Source organism: Malurus melanocephalus, unplaced genomic scaffold, assembly GCF_030028575.1.
Source record: "Malurus melanocephalus ecotype Western Australia unplaced genomic scaffold, MMel_1.1 scaffold_210, whole genome shotgun sequence".
In the NCBI taxonomy this organism is placed as follows: Eukaryota; Metazoa; Chordata; class Aves; order Passeriformes; family Maluridae; genus Malurus; species Malurus melanocephalus.
Genome location: NW_026623442.1, coordinates 283,645 through 301,938, shown reverse-complemented (window position 1 = coordinate 301,938; position 18,294 = coordinate 283,645). Strand labels below are relative to the sequence as shown.

The 18,294-nt window shown below is 36.8% G+C and overlaps 1 protein-coding gene across 3 annotated transcripts in view; it reads left to right on the top strand.

The window, feature by feature from the left end:
* Window positions 1-16,238, top strand: part of CBLB (Cbl proto-oncogene B) — a 131,042-nt gene extending 114,804 nt beyond the window's left edge. The window contains exons 15-19 of one of the 3 annotated variants that reach the window (XM_057373915.1): window positions 1,958-2,037; window positions 2,134-2,265; window positions 3,534-3,674; window positions 5,654-5,773; window positions 11,210-16,238. In XM_057373915.1, the coding sequence (XP_057229898.1) occupies window positions 1,958-2,037; window positions 2,134-2,265; window positions 3,534-3,674; window positions 5,654-5,773; window positions 11,210-11,472 (736 nt within the window). In that variant the 3' untranslated portion in view covers window positions 11,473-16,238. The remainder of the gene's footprint in view (window positions 1-1,957; window positions 2,038-2,133; window positions 2,266-3,533; window positions 3,675-5,653; window positions 5,774-11,209) is intronic. The other 2 variants (XM_057373916.1, XM_057373918.1) reach the window with 2 other exon arrangements.
* Window positions 16,239-18,294: the final 2,056 nt, after the last annotated feature.

Sequence of the window (18,294 nt, the reverse complement as noted above, 5' to 3'; positions counted from 1 at the left end):
TGTTTCTCTCTTTTACCGTAGATATGACAATGCTAGAAATATTTCAAGAATAATACTAAAAATTATTCACAGTCCTACTTTCTGGCAGATCATTTGATTCTCTGTTTTTTTACTGCTGAATCTCTTCACAGGTATGGGGCAAGTTCAGCAACAAGAAATAAAAGGAAAGAATTTCAGCAACTCTAATTAGACTACTATTAGAAGAATGTTACATTATTACATTTGCTGTCTTTTCCTAATAAAGCTTTTTCTAAAAGAGGAAAGGACAGGAGGCTTGCTTGTCAGTACTCATTTGATGCCCTTTTTTCTGGTGTTTAATGTAAGCAAGGTATTTCAGCCCTGTTTGGAAACTGATCACTTAGCTGGCCTCATCATGAACTGATTTCTTCCAAAGTGGTTCCATGCTGTTACTTTGCTGCCTGTGGCTAGGTACATTATTGCAAATGCAGAATAGATTAAAATTAGAGTAGAAAAAATGCTTAATTACTTAGTGTGTATGGTGAGAAGCCAAAGTGTTGCATCCACTGCATTTGAAAGACTGAACCAATCTAACTTCAAAGAAAGAAGCAACATTTCCTCTACCAGTTCTCTGGCGGAATTAATTTATAGGTGATATCTCTTACTATTAGGGCCTTTTTGTTTTTTGGGTTTTTTTTGGTTTTTTTTTTTTTTTTTTTTTGATTTGGGTTTTTTGTTTGTTTTTAAATCTTGCAATTATTTTTATATTTATTTCATTACTCCTAGTTGTAACTCTTGGGACCACAAATGCAATTTCACTTCCTCTTTCCTGTTTATCTATTTTAAATTATTCCAGATCCTTATTCATTCCTCCTTTCCATGTGKCCAAAGCTGACAGGTTTATTAATASAGTACTKTTGGTAAAAACCCAAGATCTGAAATTTTAGCTGTATATAAATCTAGCAGATTATATGGTGTTTAGTAATAGTGGTGTATGATGAGATGGGATTTTTATCTTTAAACTGGAATTGCTTAGCACAGTGGCCTTTTCCCAAGGAAATTCTCTGGTTCTTTCTGAATATGCAGGGCCCTCAGTTCCAATGACAGGAGCAATTTCCTGGTTCTTTTGTATTTCTTYAAACAATATTTAATATTATAAAAAGGCCTGTTCAATATTTTTCCCTGCTATATTCGAACAAAGTCTTTTTACAGCAATAATCTCCAACATTTTTGACAAGATTGCAGGCACTCTTTAGTGTTTGGTTGGATGATTATCATATTAATTTGATACTATTGTTTGGTTCTGGGGATGGAATATGCTTCCATGTGAAAAAAAAAAAAACCAAAAAAACCAAAAACAGTAAACTGGTAGAAGTATCAGCAAGGGTCAGCTTTTCGATACAGAAATGAATAGGTTCCTACCAAACTGCCTTGGCTAATTCAATTTTGGGGTCTTTAGTGTTGGGTTTCTTTTTTAATGTTTAGCGAATTTGAGTTGAAATTGATTGTTATTAGTGGTATGTAGTGGTGTTCTGTTTAAATTATTTTGTTGTCCTTATGTTTTTTTAAATGATTTTTCTGTGTACTTTGGTGTGGATAAAAAAATCACTTTTTTTTTTCCGTATTTCTGCTAGGGAAAATTCAGCATCTGGGAAGGCAATCTAGGATTGAGTCTGTGATATAATGGTGTGAATAAACTAATGACCTGAGCTCTGCAGTGAGGGCTGTGTTTAATGTTAATTCTTCCTCTAACTTGTATTGCATCCTATGTTATCTTAAGGCACATCAGTATATCACCTGAAGAAAGCAGTGTAATCCTTCAAAGCAGTTTTAATGATGGTTAACRAGTGTCAGCTCTCAATATCAAAAAMWTTTGATAWTTGGCTCAGCTTATTGTGCTTCATTCGTGTCCATGTAGTGAACTGCCAGATACTGCTCATTCAGGGAATTAATGCTTGGCTAAATGGCTGATTGCTTCCTGCTTCATGTCTATCTTCAGGGTGTGTGAGAATGGCCAATGTGCAAACGGAACACATGGTGCTACTTCTGAGATCAAGATATCCAAGCATCCAGAGTCAGGTACGTTTTTATTTCTCTCTGTTTCTCATGATTTAGTCTGTGTTGCTCCAGGGGTGCAGCAGGAAAACACTCACTTCTTGTGGTTGTGTCGTTCAGGAGATGTCTGTGATGCACCTTCCGCTCCGGTCCCTTTGCCACCTGCACGGCCTCCTGCCAGAGACAGCCCCAAACACAGCTCTTTGCTCAACTGGACACCCTCCGATTATGATCTTCTGGTGCCCCCTTTAGGTTGCAGACTTTTTGCTGATTACATGTAATGGTTTACACTGCCCAGATGAACTAAATGCCATGTTTACCGAAAAACAGCCAGTGTTGAGTAGGTTAAGAGTACCAGACAGGCTATAAGCTAAATATAACAGCTGTAAATCAATATTTGTGTCATTTGGAGTCTGTTTTTAAGCCTTCACTTGAGACAGACAAAAAGGTATACTAAATCTGTATACCAGCTATACAGGATCTCTAAAATAAATTTTAATTGTCCCTTGGTAAGAAGTTTGAGCATTGCAATTTAATGCAGTAGTGGAGCATTTTTCCTACTGCRGCTTAAATAATTCAATTTATTTTGTAAATACAAATAAGGTTGCCAAAAAGATGATATTTGAATTTAAGAAACCAAACCACTCAATTAAACCAGTAAGTTAATTTTTGGGGGGTTTTTCCACCATCAAGAGACAGTTCAGAACTCACTGCTGTCTATAGTTGTTAAAAGCTCTTTTTTCTAATCCTGTTTTCTCTTCTACACAAAAATCAGTGATCTCTGCCTATATATTGGTGCTGTGCTTGGGGACCACACACACCTCCATTGACMAACTCAGCTGCATGGTTGTGCCTGTGTATATGTGTCAGCATCCAATTTTCTGGTTCCATAAAACCTTTTGAACATTTGCCTTTTTCCTGCACTGTGCTCTCTCTGCTCCCTCAAGTGTTCCTGAGTTGCAGGAGAAATGAAGTCGAAAGAAAAAACAAAAATCACTCGGCTTGGTAACTCTAGTCCTGCTTGCACCACCTTTGTACAAGGGCTGCATTATTTTGCCAAGCTCCAGAAAATTCAGTTTATACCTGGAGTCAGACCTTCTGAACAGCAAATAGAGATCATGCACTGTAGAAATGKAGCAGATGCAGTGCAGTCAGCGGTGGTGTTTGTATATAAATGTACTCGCTWAGGCACTGAAATACAGCTGTTATCCTGCCATGATACTCAGTGAAGCTTTCATTAGAAACTCCTGGCRGTTGAGTCACTAAAAGCAATCTCTCCTTCCATCCCAGGAAACAAACTGAGCACTGCAAAAGGTCATTCAGAGCATGTTTTAGAAGAGGRCTTGTGGGTATTAACAGTCAGGTTTACAGTTTCATTACTGGAGTCACTGAACTGCTTAGATGAATCGCAGGAGTAAAGGCCTTAGCAGCCACAGAAAAATAAAGTTTAAGCTTTATTCTGCAGTTCTGCAGTCCTTAATGAAGTTTTGCTGGTCTAATAATTCATTTCTAAACTGCAGGTGAAGATGCATTTGATAACTTACCCCCCTCGCTGCCCCCACCACCKCCACCCCCTGCTCGGCACAGCATGATCGAGCACTCCAAACCTGCTGGCTCCGGGAGCCGACCCTCTTCAGGACATGAACTGTTCCTTCACTCTGGTACAGCAYGTTTTATTGCATTTGCCTGTACTTCAGAAGCTTATCTGTTCAGTGATAAAATTGTTATCAGGCCTCAGAACTCATTATATACTGTATTTAAAAAAATCAAAATTTTTAATGGTGGAGGTGAAGCTACTCAGGAGATAGAAAGACTTTACTTTACATTATCACAAAGTRCTGAAGTAAGGTCAGTATTTCTGTACCAGGCTAGAAATGTTGTAATTGTAGTTTTCTGTTGTAATCTGTAATATTAGTCTTTATCTTTTCATCAACTCCATTGTTTTCGATAATAACACATAATTCATGGGGTTATTTTCAAGTTGAAGCTTTGAAAGAAGCTGGAAAATAAGGGAAAGGCATATTCTRCCTTGTTAGAACTGATGCAAAATTTTGCCACAAAACTATATTGTGAACACAGTTGCCAGGTCCCGGGGTTCATAACCTTTTTGCTAATTTGGTTTGTCACCTGTGWCTCCCTGTAAATCACTGTATTTTGCTTGTGAAAGGTATAAAAACTGTGGGCAAAAATAATGGATTGTAAACACGAGTTCAAGAGTTCGATTACCAGGTTAATGAAGTTGAAGACATTTGCTGATTATGATACAAATTGCAACAAGATTTTTGTGGGTTGTAGTGAATGTCTGTGAAGTGATTCATTGGGTTTTTTTCTGTCTGGAAGCTTTCAAAGGATGTAGGTCTCTTAAGTTTACCTTTTCTATGAATATTTTCAGGAATTACCTACTTTGTGATGGGGTTAGATGTTGTCTTCTCCCTCTCTGTTTTTCCTGGAAGCTATATGGACAGGGATAAATTGAAATGCTTTGGTGATAGTTTCACAGTAAGGCTGGAATGAGTATGAAATTCAGTCATGTGAGGCCTGACAGGTTGTCTGGTGTTTGGCTGACCTGTGTGAGTGGCACTCACTGTGGGATCAAAGGGAGCTACTTCAGGTTGAAGTGCAGTGACCTTTTACAGTGTGTTTTTATTATGTATGTTTCACCATCAGTCAAGGCCTGACATTGAGTAATTTGCCAAAGCTGTGTGCATTTTATAATGCAAATTCCACTTAGTGTGTTACTCTCATATAAGTTTCTCAATGCTTCCAGGTGAAAAGACTTGGCTCGTTACAGATTTGAAAGGTTGATGTTCACAAATACAGTAGTTTATCTGCTACACTACAAAATGAAAATAATGTAATCTTCAGCAGCCTGGTCTGAGTGGGTGCCTCAGTTGTATCATCTGCTGCAGAAACATGCACTGCACTGTTCAGTTCTGATGGAAGTGGAGAGGAAAAATAAAGCCCCCACACACAGAAGCTCCATCTGTCTGTGCCCAGTTCCCAGAAACATGCAGAGTTTTAAATTTTTAAGTGTAACTTCCAGATAACCTTAAGAACATCATTGATAGTGTAAAAAAACCCTTTAATGGCATTAAAATAAATATCTTGAATGTGTATCTACAGCCACGTATTGTTCTTCATATTTGCATAGGGAATACAATCATACAGCAGCAGTTCTCATTAATCTTAGCAGCGTGTGCATCTACTTATGTATGCATGGCTGTGTGAATTTGTCTTTCTTTATTCATATGGTATTTCTAAAGCCATATTACTCACTTTGCATCTTGTCACATAATCTGTTGTAGATGATTTATGATGAGTTTTTGATGATTGGTTTCCATACAAGTCTTGAGGGTGATTTCTCAGCTATCCATCAGAGCCTGTCAGATTAGAATAATAATCTCATCATCAATGCCAGCAAAAAGTTGCACTCACATGCAAAACAAACACTCTACAAGCACTGAGTCCAGAGCAGAAGCCAGATCTAGGATAATGTTGCACTTCTCCTCAGCAGCACCTCTGGATTTGTGGTTCTTCTGCAAGAAGGGATGCTATTTTAATGCTACCTTCTATGCATCAGCCCTCTCTTAAATAATAATTTTGATTGTTCTGAGACACCTTTTTTATTGTGTTCCCACAGATCCCCATTTTGACCCAATAACTGGTCACGTTCCTTTGCCACCTGCTCGGAGAGCACCYGGAGAAAATGTCAAAACAAATAGGACATCTCAAGACTACGATCAACTTCCCCCGTCTTCAGGTGAGGCACAAAGCTCTTCTTGGAGAAAAGTACAAGTTTATGAAACAAATAACTTTCATCCATAAAATCCAATGGGTTTTTGTCATTCTGAGCAATAAATGGCTGTGCTAAAACTGCTTTATGGAGTCATCAAAAGATAACAGAGATTAAAGTTCTGCAATCAAGGCAGAAGTGGCTGCCTGTTGTCTCTAGGTGTAGGTACTATGTCATCAATTTTGCTAGCTCTGAAACTGAATGCTTATGTGAGTTCTAGTGTTTCTTACTTTTTGAGAAAAATCTGCCACCTTTCAAGCTCACAAGAAGATCAGAAGTACTGCAAGGAGTGCAGGCATCTGATTTCGATCTTTGTTTCATTTCTGCTAAAGAAAAAATAGTAGCTTCACTCTAAGGTGTTATTATTTTCTGTCTTMTTTGCTAATACGTTTGTCTAAATTTCTAAGAAACTTTAAAATGTTTCTTAATAAAATAGCAAGAGTCAAAACCACTTAAAATTCGGTCTACCTTTTCAATGGAACAGGTACAGTAGAAACAATTCCTCTGCCAAAGAAATTTTGGTTATGGTTTTCAGGCAACAAAAATAGTAAATTTAAAGGAAATCTAYTCAAATGAATAAAAATAATAACAGTATTACCTGTATTTCAAAGTACTTCCACCAGTTTTTAAGACAAATTTTCTTTTCTTTAGATGTACATGGTACCTGGGGGAGGGAGAGATTTGTCCCAACYACATTATTTTGCTGTATGGAGAAACCACACAAAGAAAAAGCCAAGTGATGTTTTGTGCCATTAATCATTCTCCAGATAAGACAGAGTTGYGTGTGAAGATTTTTAATGCATAGAGAAAGGACTTTTCTCTAGTCTTTCAGTTGTAATAATCACCACTGGTCAATTGCTACATTCCCAAGTGGAAGAAAAAGATGTATTTTTAAGKAGTAATTGCATGTCTCTGTCTCAGGAATATATAGTTTCACTCTACTGGGGTATAGCAGAATGAAAAAAAGAGAAGAAAAAAAAAGATACATTTTTCCAGCCTAAACAATGGAAAATTTCTGTAGCACTCTACAGAAAAAGTTTACTTATTTTTTAATGAATAGTATAATTGAGAATTACTGTGATGCCTTTGGTAAATGCCCTCACTTTTGGGAGGGTATCTTTACAAACATAGCTGTTTCTCTTTTTTTTTTTATTTTTTTTTCAATTGTTGGAAGAAAAGGRTGTCTAACACATTCTTTATATGTGCCATTGTGAGGGATCTATTTGTCTTAAAATGCTCACTCAATTTATGCGGGGTGTTTTGAGTTCTCTTATAATGCAAATTATGACAATGATGTAACTGCTTTTAAAGTTATGAGGTTTTCCTGCAATTCTTGCACTTTTGRGGTAAAACAATTTTAAATTTTCCTGAATTGCTGCAAAATACTTGCTAATTAAGAACTTGGAGCTCCCTGGTGTTACTTAAAACTTTTCTATCTGTGTTTGCCACAGCCATCTTCTAAAACAYTCACGTGTCAGCTTTTGCTATAAATATCATTCTAAATCAGCATGATATGCAGCAAGATATTCCATTTAATTTCAATTAGATGAAAACTATGTAATAGATCATGTCATTCTCTTAATTGGAAAGTTGTTTTTACAGTGGCAGTAATTCCAAAGGACAGAACTGATGAGYTTCAGGATGAACTGGTTCACCTTCATCTATGATTTAAAAAGACAATGTAGAGAGTGTAACTGTTTTCAGAACTTTGGTTTTGCATTTATTCTSAACTAATCACCTCACTTAAGAAGTTCTTCATTTCAGTGCTTCTGTAAGGTGATCCTTTTGAACTAGCTGAAAAAGAAATGGAGTTCACTCTAAAATCTAATTATAATTTAGCCACTGGGTCCCTGGAGTAGCATGGGGAGTGCTTTAACTTCTCTGCTTCATTTTCACTGTTTTTAAGATTGCTGTCATGATGTTTAACTSAATCCTTAACATATAACTAGAAATTTATTCTAATTCAGGTATCCAGTATTGAACACTTCAGAAACAGTATTGAACACTTGAGTTCAGTATTGAGCACTTCAGAAACAGCCATATAACCCACTCCCCCAAAGGTGTGGTTACTCAAACTTGGTTACTCAACCTGGTCTAGTGAAAGGTGTCCCTGCCCATGGCCATGGGTTTGGAATTAGATGATCTTTAAGGTCCTTTCCAACCCAAACCATTCTGTGATTCTGTGATATTGCTAACAGAATATTTTACCTAAGCACAGCCAATGATAAGAGGGAAAAGGAAGAAGAAAATTAAGGCTCCAATAGATGGCTGCTGTATTTTGCTGAACTTACCTATTCTGTAAGAAATGGATTCAAATGGTTGGTTAAGTGTATTGGCCTGGTCCCTATTCATTCACTCAGCTGGCCTTGTGAAAACACTYGCAAATTTGGATTCCTTTATACAAAAATATTTATCTAGGGTAGATTTCAGTTAGCACTAGGGGAAATARTGTAATCCACACTATTGCAGAATATGATGATTGTGCCTAACAGCTTGATGGAGCAGTGTKTGCAGTGAATCCTTCCCTCACTTTYTCYCTGCTCTCRGAGTTCCTTAGAGCACGTGTCCCCTGGCTGTGCTTTGTTCCTGTACCCCAGTTAGTTCAGGTGTAGCTGCTTGTCACTGTCCCACTGTCCCTTGCACAGCAAGCCTTTGTCACCTGCTTCTCTGATGGTGTCACCAGCTTCTCTCCCTGTTGGTGAAAGACCAAGGAACATGCAGGAGAAGCAGAGAGGGGAAAAAAGAAGGGCATTTCACAGCAGAGAGGARCAGACAGTTGGCATCGTTACAAACAGCCTCTTCCCACTGTGCCACAGAGCTCTCACCACTTTCCCAATGCTTTTTAAACACTTATTAAATGAGCCTGTGTCTGCCTTTATACTAACCCCTTWCCTAAGGGTTCAATCTTATCCTGAATTACAGAAATGTGAGCGGTGGGGGAAGSTGCTCATGGCTGAAACTGTTAATTGAATTGCACAGTTAGAAAATCTATTTGAATTTTTAGTTAGACATCTGTGGTGGCTGAAACATCAGAGGGGATGGGAGGTTGGGAGGGAAAGTCCTGCTTAATACCTCTATCTCGGTGTCCAGATGGACATGAAGCTTAGGTTTAGTATCTTTAAGCTCAGGATCCAATATGATACCCAGCTTTAGCTGAAATTTTATATGGATGKGAAGATATTGAAAGAGATGTCAGCATTTTGAAAAATAATAATGGGAATTGAGASAGCACTGAAGATCTCAAAGTATTTRCTAAAGAGAGATGTCACTGTARTGAGAATAAAATGTGTGTGCTCCCAATCTGCTGACARAATTAAAAATGATCTTTCTAAATTATGTGATTGCTTAATAAAGTTTGTTTGAAAGCTTCAGCAAAGTGAAGGCTTTAAACAAGAAATAACTTCAGATTTAAGCCTTTATTAGTCTGAGTCAAGCAAAAATATCCTCATGTAATACAAGCACAGGGAAGGATCTGATTTATGCATTAGGAATTTCTTCTGTACTTCAAGCTCAGGGAAAATTGTAAAGTTTGTAAATTAATTTTGCTTCATGCTTTATAGAAATGAAACCCATAATGGAATGTACATATTAAAACAATTTGAATGTTTGTGAGAGAAAAATGATTGGTTTTAGCGTGATGTGCCACTATTCTAAATATGAAGAATATTATTCTTTTGCAGTCTTGAATTTTCTAAAATAAGTGAAGTAAGAAATTTAAACTTGTTTCTGATTCAGTTTTTAGTGATTAACCACATTTCCTGAGTGATAGTTAATTTCTCAGACAAGTGTTYCATGGATTTTCCACACCTTCATAGCAGGTTTGGATCTGCTTCTGCTGTGTTTATTGAATGTTTATGATTTCCATCGTTCTTTTTATCTTCAGAAAGAAAAAAAATCAAAACAAATATGAAGTAGCCCTTACTACCTGTGGGTTTTAGCCCCTTTCTGTAAATCTTTAATCAAATTTCTTTCATCCATTTCTTATATGAACATCAGCATCTTGCTAAAGATACTATTATCTCTCCGAATTAAGCAGTGGAATTAAATTCTATGTCAATGCTCATCTGAATAGATGGAAAAATAACTTGAGAGAAAAATACACCTTTGTTAGATGTTCTCTAGTGTGAACTGCTTTCATTTATCTCAAGTGTTTAATGCACTGGGTTGAATTACAGTTCTTTCTATCCAGTGTTATGATAAGGTTACAGCAAGAATACTGGAAATATAACATGTGTTCCATGCCTAAAGAACTGTCTCTGAAGCACTTAACACTGGAAAATGCTGTTGCTCTCAGTRTAAGTAAACAGGAAGCATCACAGCCAGAAATTCCTCTAATTTATCTATCAMAGTTGCTGTTGATAGGACTTGTTAGAACCCTTTCTGAGGGATTAAAGAGTTTTTAATTTTTTTAATACTTTGCTCTTGAAAGTGTTTTTTTTGCGCTATGCCTGCTTATCTTTAAGCTTCTTATTGTGGAATCAGTGAGGATAAAGAGGGTTCAGTAAAGTTCCAAGTTTACTTGAGCACGAAACTTGACTCTGAGAAGATTAGCAAGTTTGAATATTAGCTTTTTTTGTCAGCAGCACATCATGATTGTTAGTCACCAGCATTAACTGTAAAGGTAACCTTTCCACAGAAGATAAGGGAGCTGGASATGTTTCTAAAGGGAGAAGAAGGAGCATCTTCTGTTCTCATCATGGGAAGAAGTGGACTAGAGGTCTTTCTGAAAAAACACTTTTTTATGTACTTATGTGTAGCTGCTGTGCATGAAACAAATAGCAATTGACTGAACAGAATCTGCAAGATGGACTAATAAATAAGGATTTTAGTCCCTCAGGCATATTTGGATTGGATTTTGGCATATTTGTCTGGATTCCTCTTCTACACAACTTAGGGTCCCCAATAAAATTGTGATCAAATTTGGGTTTTGCTTATTTGTTTATTTTTGTAGGGTGTTTTTTCTTTGCTTGTTTTTTGTTTGTTTATGGGGGGGTTGTGTGGTTTTTGTTAGTTTGTTTTGTTGTTTTGGTGTGTTTTTTTAACTAAGAAATTCTCAGACTGTGAGTTGAGAGTGGAGAGCCTTTACAAGTTTGGCTGGTATTTTTCACTGTCTTTGCTGTTCCATCATACTTTGTTTTTCTTCCAACTTTAGATAATCCAGATTGTAAATTGCACGTTCCTATCATATTACTAAAATGTATATTACTACATTATTTCAATTTTGGATGTTCTTGAGGATTTCAGCTTCTGTCCAGTTTTTAAAATGAGACATGTTGGTCAACTAAACGATTCTCCATGTTCCTTTAGAATTGTACTTTTTAAACTGCTTCATGAACTATGACCAACCTATAACACAGTTTTAGGCCGATTCATAATAATGTTTATCTCTTTTGTTTAAAACAGATGGTTCACAAGCACCAGCCAGGCCCCCTAAACCACTTCCTCGGAGAACTGCACCAGAGATCCATCACAGGAAAGCATACAGCTCTGACARTTCCATGGAAAACGTGGATGCAAAAATTGCAAAACTTATGGGAGAAGGCTATTCCTTCGAAGAAGTCAAGAGGGCACTGGAGATTGCCCAGAATAATGTTGAYGTGGCCCGTAGCATTTTAAGAGAGTTTGTCTGTTTTCCTCCACCAGTCTCCCCACGTCTCAATCTATAGCAGCATCAAGATTTTCTTGGAGCATATGAATTCTACAGATACACGTGTGGATTGGGGAATGAGAGGAAGAACAGAGTGGAATATTTTTTCTTCCATCCTTAGTGGAAGGATGTTTGTTTCCAGCCGTTTATCAAAGGCTCCTGGCTGCTCTGATCAAGACTTATAAATATGCTGAGGCTTATGTATTTTTGCTAGCCATACTTTTTTAAATCAGGGTTGAACTGACAAAGTAATTTTAAAAAGTTTACTTCCCTAGAACTTTTAATCTGTGAAATGCTTTTTCTTGTTTACAAGTTGGCAAGTTACAGTTTTCTAGTTTGTGCCTGTACTATGTTCCTGTTCATATTCCCTTGTACTTGTGGTCAGTTCTGCTGTAGCATTCCCAACAGTTTCCATGCTGACCACTCCATCAACTAAATCATCACTTTCCAGAAGTTCTGTGTTTCTTTTGGTCTTCTTTTTCTTTTACAAGATGCTTTAATTGTTTTTTTTTTTTGCATTTCAGCTCATCAAATGCAAAAAGTATGTGGCCTTCACTACTGATTTTTTTTTCTTCTGAGATTCCTTTGCTTTCGAGAGAGGAAATATCTGAATGTAAAATGCATTATTCTGTCTGTGAACTGCCTTTTTAAAGGTATTTTGACAGTAATGTTGGGCAGCTTTCTGTTTAACAAGAATTCCATGACCTGTAGTCCTCAAGGTCTTTTAYATACAGTTTCCACCAAAAAACCCAACCAACAAAAAAAACACSTAATCCAGCAGTGATACTGAGTTCTCACATGTAAAATCTCCTTCAGATTTGAGTATTTGATTGCAGATGTTCAAAAAAAGCCAAATGCACACGATTTTATTATGTTTTGATTACACACTAATGGCACCAGTTCTTTATGGCAAGACTAGARGGAATCTTTTTTAATTATATTAATGGTATTCAGGTAAATTCCAGTTCTAGCTTCAGTAAAGTAGAATGTGGTTATTTTTTTGTTTTAGTGATTATCCTGTGGTTCATTGTGGCTTGGATCAGTTTGTATTAACTTGGAAACTTTAAATCTTTGATGCACTGTTAATTCCTAATGCTACTGTAGCAATATTTTTTGCCAAGTTCTTTAGTAACCTCCTCTCCCCTGCCCTGTACACTTTCTAATCCTCAAAAATGTGTTCCAATACCCAAATTCATTCACTCACTTTCCAGCTGCTTAGTTGGAAATACATTTTTGCTTTAGTTGGTTGGTGATTCTCCAAACTTTGACTTTTTATCTTTGAGCCCAAATTGATGCAAGCCAATTTTAAAATCTCCCTGACTTTAAAAAATAGAGAGGAGACAACTCTGTTCTGAGTACTTTTAAAGTTGAGTCCAAATATTTTCAGAATGGTTCTTAAGATTGCTGCTTTCTTGGTTTTTTTTAGAAAACTTTGAAATATTTTCTTCCGATACTATTGAGAAAATAAAACCATGTGGTAGTTAGAATATTTTTCTCATTTTGAGCTGTCACGAGTATATAAAATTTTCAGTGTGCCAGGCTGGGTGTGAAGTATATATACATTATTCCCTTTCAGCTGTTAGTGTTCTCTTTCACTCTGAGTGAGTGCTGAAATTTATATCACTTACAGAATCAGATCTCATTTGATGTAAAGATGTTTTTAAAGACAGCTCGTGGTTGAACTGCAGGATCCAAAATAACTGAGAACATCCACTGGAAATTACTGTGCTATTTCAAAGTCCCATTGTTTCATCAAAGAAACTTATTCTTAAAACTAATTAAATTATTTTGTAGCATCACAAAGCATAGTATGGATATCATTAGTCTGCTTCAGTGATAAAAGATGATCAAGAGAATACAGGATATTGGGAAGAGCTGCTGTTCTGTTTTGATTTAAGCAAATGCTTCTGAGTTTATGTTCCAAGAAAGGACATTTGCAACTTTCTTTAATTGTTCATTCCTCAAGTACAACTTGTGAAAAGTTTTGGTTTAAGTTATCTTCTGTGCTTTTGGTTCAAGTTAATATCTTTCCTCTGTTTTGGGGGAAAGTGCTGTGTAGTATTGAGCCCTCTTGTTCATTTGGTTTGTTTASAACATGACTGTAGCATTTCAGCTAGCTATAAATTCAAAATGATTCATGCTATTAAATTATACACTCTGGTTGTACTTAAATTGCTGAAATGAGGTTGCAGCATAACTGCCAGCGTAACAATGTTGACAAGTGAAAAAAAAGAACACTTTACAAAGATGATCAAACAATCTGCAGATTGAGTTTTGAAATTTTGAATTGTAATGAAGAACTCATTTTCTCTTTTTATGCAGCAGCTTTGTATAAATTACGTCCTTATATTTCAATTAGAGGCTKGAACTGCTGCCTGATAGATTAAGGTTTTTAAAGTTTTCCTTCTYCTTTCTGGTTTTCACCACCAGTGATGCTATTTTTATTGTGTGTTAAAAACCCAAACTTGATGGGCAGTATTCTGAGTGGTAACTTGAAGAGTTCCATTAATCTTTAAATGAGTGTGCTAATAACACTTTGAAATAGTGGAACGTGCAGACTGTTTCAAACCTGTTTTGGTTAGTAGTTTTAAAGTCAAACAAAGCAAAATTGCTTTGCTAGAGTGTTGATGTTTACTCTGCAGGAATTAATAGGCTTAAAATAAATTAAACTGGCTAAAGACACAGTTCTCTAGACATATTTTTAACCTTTGAAAGACTTAAGGGTTTGAGCCTGGCAGTGTGTTACATATATATATAACTTTAAAGAAAACTGACTTCAATGAGAGTGCTTGGGTGAATGAAGTTGGTTAAACTCAGAAACATGTGCTATCGTGTTTGTTCCAACATTGCAGTCTTTCGACCATGCTTATGATGTCTTTTGGCCTCACCTTTTCTCTCCTTTCGGCTGAGTTACTGCGTTATGAGCAAATTGGCTGAATCAGAAGCTGAGCGGAGCAAGCAGACATCAGCAGCACAGATCTTTTCCAAAGACTACGTGTAGGAAAAATTGAAATTGTCATAAAGGAAATTAATATAATCAGCCATGTTAATGGCTTGTCTGGAACCCTAAAATGGCCACTGGTAAAATTTGTTCATGTCTGGTATCTCAAGAGTGCATCTGGCACAGCKTTTTTATAATGTGAATTTAGGAAGTTTTGTACCAGGATCATTTCTTCTGTTGTATTTCTCTCGTTTTCAGCTTGAAGCTTTACTTTGCACTGACAACTCTGACCTGAAAGCATTTAAATTTGTGTCTTAAATATTGACAAATTTTGAAGCAAATGAACACCATATTCAAAGCAAATTCAGGTGCTATCTGTTGACCTGGAATTTCGCGCTTTTAGGAGTGACTTCTTGAAAAAGGACTTCAGCAGTTTCCATTTTGAAGGATTTTCTTTCAAATAACTATTTTATCTGAAAAATGCCTTTTATAAACTTGTCTAACATGTGGCAAATTTAGTGATGTGTTCAATTAATTTATATTTTATTCAACATTCTTTTTAAATTTKGGTTATTATGTATGCTCAAGTTCTTTATCTGTTCATGTAAGGTATTTTATAAAATTAATGTTAAGAGAATGTTGGGTTGGTCCGTGATTTTTCAAGACTCTGTCTCTCTGTTATTGAATATTATCACTTTTCATACAATGCTTTAGAAACATAGCCCGTCCTATGTCGGGGCCTTAAAAACCATTGTTTCGTAAGCCACAAAAATGAGACCTTGCTCTAAAATAAGGTGAACCATTGCATTGAGACATGTGCTTTAAAGCCCCATCCATTACCTCATTTCTAAATTTCAGTAGCAGAAGTTAATAAATTGGCAGTAATTTTGGAATGTGCATGTAATAGTTGTATGGCAGAGAGATGCTAACCATTAAATATTTAGAATCCAAAGCGGTGAACATATAGTCTGGCTGTATATTAATTTGCAGAWWTTTTTTCCTGAAGAAAATCACAATAAGCTGATACTAATATTTTTTTAATATCCTGTGCATTTACATTCTCAGGCATTGTAGTCTTAATGTCAAAAATACTTTAGCTGTGTAAAACATTTTCTTTCTGTTACTGTATCCCAGCATTCTGGGAAAAGTTTAGAAAATCTGACCCCTCTACTGTTCATGACAATGCAGCTGTTGCTRTTTAAAACCCAGAATTGTTCCCTGCAGCTGGATCAGACCTTCAGTGCTGAGATTTTCATGGTCCTTTCTTCAGTGTGTTAACTCCTTGTCTGCTGTGTGTGTCAGTCATCATATTGCTCATTAGAGGAGTTACCTGTTTGGGATACATGTCTGTAGTACTACAGGTGCYTATTTCTGTTGTTTTTAATCTTCTGGTGTGAAACTTAGCTGGTATTTTTTTTTATTGTGTTACAATCAACTTTTAGCAGCTGGGTGCTCTAGGAATRTTGCAGGGATTTTTGTTTGATAGACCCAGTCGTTAATTCTGTACAAGATACCTGCCTCCATTTATCAGTTGCAATAARTTTCCATCAGGAAATTGGTAAGTTTATATTTTAAAACAGTGTTACTGTGACATCTGAACATTCCATTTGGCTTTAGCTGATTTCATGGCTAGCAGTGGAAATTCTTATTCTGAATAAATGCTAATTCCCGAATCTTAATCTTAAATCACAAAACAAACCTTAAATTTGTGAAACTTAATTGCATAAACATATTGAACATTGTGGAACTTAAAAGATGCAGAATAATGTGAACTGTGGCAAGATTCTTGCTTCATAGACCTGCCAGGAGCAAAAGCATGAACCCATTGAAAGTGATCTTCTCACTGTGGAGCTGCTTGCATCTCTGTGGATCTGTGAAGGAAGTAGCCAGCCCAACTACAACAGTACTGCTTGGAAAACAGCTTTTTTAAATTGCAGTAAGTGCCACAGCAGCCAGCAGATGGGAGAGGAGCAGATTCCTAGATAGAAGAAGATAATTCTGTCATAACCATCTTGAGCTCCTCTCTCCTGTTGCCATGCAAGATTGAGCTAGTGTGAATTGCCTGGGGATCTAGTGMAAATGAAGGAGTATTTGTTAAGATTTTTTCAGTTTTCAGTTATTTTGCTCTTCTCCAGGGAAGTGTCCTTCTCTGAGGACAGTGTGTCTTATAAATAAGTCACACTGTTTAGGAACAGCCTGCCAGGGTTTTAGCAACAGAGGGAAGTGTGAAATAGCATTCTGCTCAGGAAAGGTTTGGATGCAGCAAAACAACCAGAAACTTTATAAGGATTCCAGTGGAAACACCTCTGTTTTCAAGCTCATCATYTTGGCTTTTGAAGGATGTGTGTATGCTCAATGAGATGTACATGCTGCTGTGGTGAAGTTTGGAGGGGAGAGGGCTCCCCATAGTGCCAGGAGTTCAGACCTCAACTGTGGTACTTGTGTTATGAGATATCTGCTCCTTTTGGACAGCTGAATATGCACAATGTCAAGCCACTGCAGTCATCCATGTTTTACAAGGCAAGTTTTTGTCTCTGGGTGCCTGGGGAGGTGCACACATTTACTGCAAAGCAGAGAGCTTGGCTCCTGTGCATCTGTGTCGTGATCAGGGCACTGAAAGTAATATCTGCTCCCTGGTTCTCATTAGACCACAATGCAGCAAGTGTCCTTGGAGAACTCCTTAATTTGCTAATGGAGTATCATTGAATTTCAAATTCTTTACAAACATAAGTAAATGTACATCATTAGCCATTCAGAAATACATGAAGGTGGAGGCTGGTAGTTCTCTGAAGCTATTAACTTGCTTGAACGGGTGACTTTCAAGTGTTTCCTCTTGTTTGCATTTTTGTTACCAATTCACTGTGGTGCATATGAAATTCTTGGGCCATTATTTAAAGGTGTTTCTTCTCTTTTCACTGTGGTTGTTATCAATAGCACCTTTATTACCTAGGCTCATGCAYTAAAATTCAAATTATCCTGCTCTCCTACATCTCAGCTCAGGCCATGTTCAGCCTGACCTTTGTCCCAAAGCGGTTGTGTCACTTTGCATCCTCTTCTGCTACCTCTAAGGCTGTTTTTCATCTTCTCCCACCTCAAATCTCTTCAGTGACATCAATCACCAGCACATCCTTCCTCTCTATAATGACAGTCACTTTACAGTTTCCCATCTCAGCTTGTGACCACATCTGTATTTTCTTCTGTGATCCCTCATAAAGTGTTCTGCTTTCCTTGTCTGCATCAGTGATCATACAGATTCTCTGTACTGTATCCAAATGGCCCCTGTGAGCATGGTCATCCAAAACAGATTGAGAATTCTGAGGGAAAGCCTGTTTTCTTTGTTAATATCACATTTTTCCYGTTCCCTTCTTGACCTAGAAGAGCATTCTTGTCTTTCATGATTTACTTGTCAGGGATGTAAAGTACTTATTTCATATCTACTTCTTATTTCAGCAGATCCCTACTTTGCTTCTGAGATGTTTAAAAGAAATCAACACAGATGATACCTGCTAGGAACAGTCCTTAAGTTTGAGATTAATTGTATCTCAATATATCAGTTAAGAAGTTTGTCCTGTGAATTTGATTTGTATCTTGAAAAGTCTCAAATACTTTTGATTACTGTTGGTATTATTTGAGGAGCAGGTGGAAGGGATGAATTTTATGAGATGTGTCAATGAAGTTGGGAACTTGTTTGTAAGTAATGGTAAATAATTAGCATGACTGGCAGGGATAAAAGATTGACCTTCAATATAAAGAAATAAGCATCAGGCAGCTTGAAAATTCTCACACAGAGAAGGTAAAAGCACTCCTGTTTCCATTACACAACATTCCTGCTCAGAATGATTCTACCAATGGCCCCCAAAAGACCTATATTCCTCATTTGCCAGGTAACCTTGTCCACAT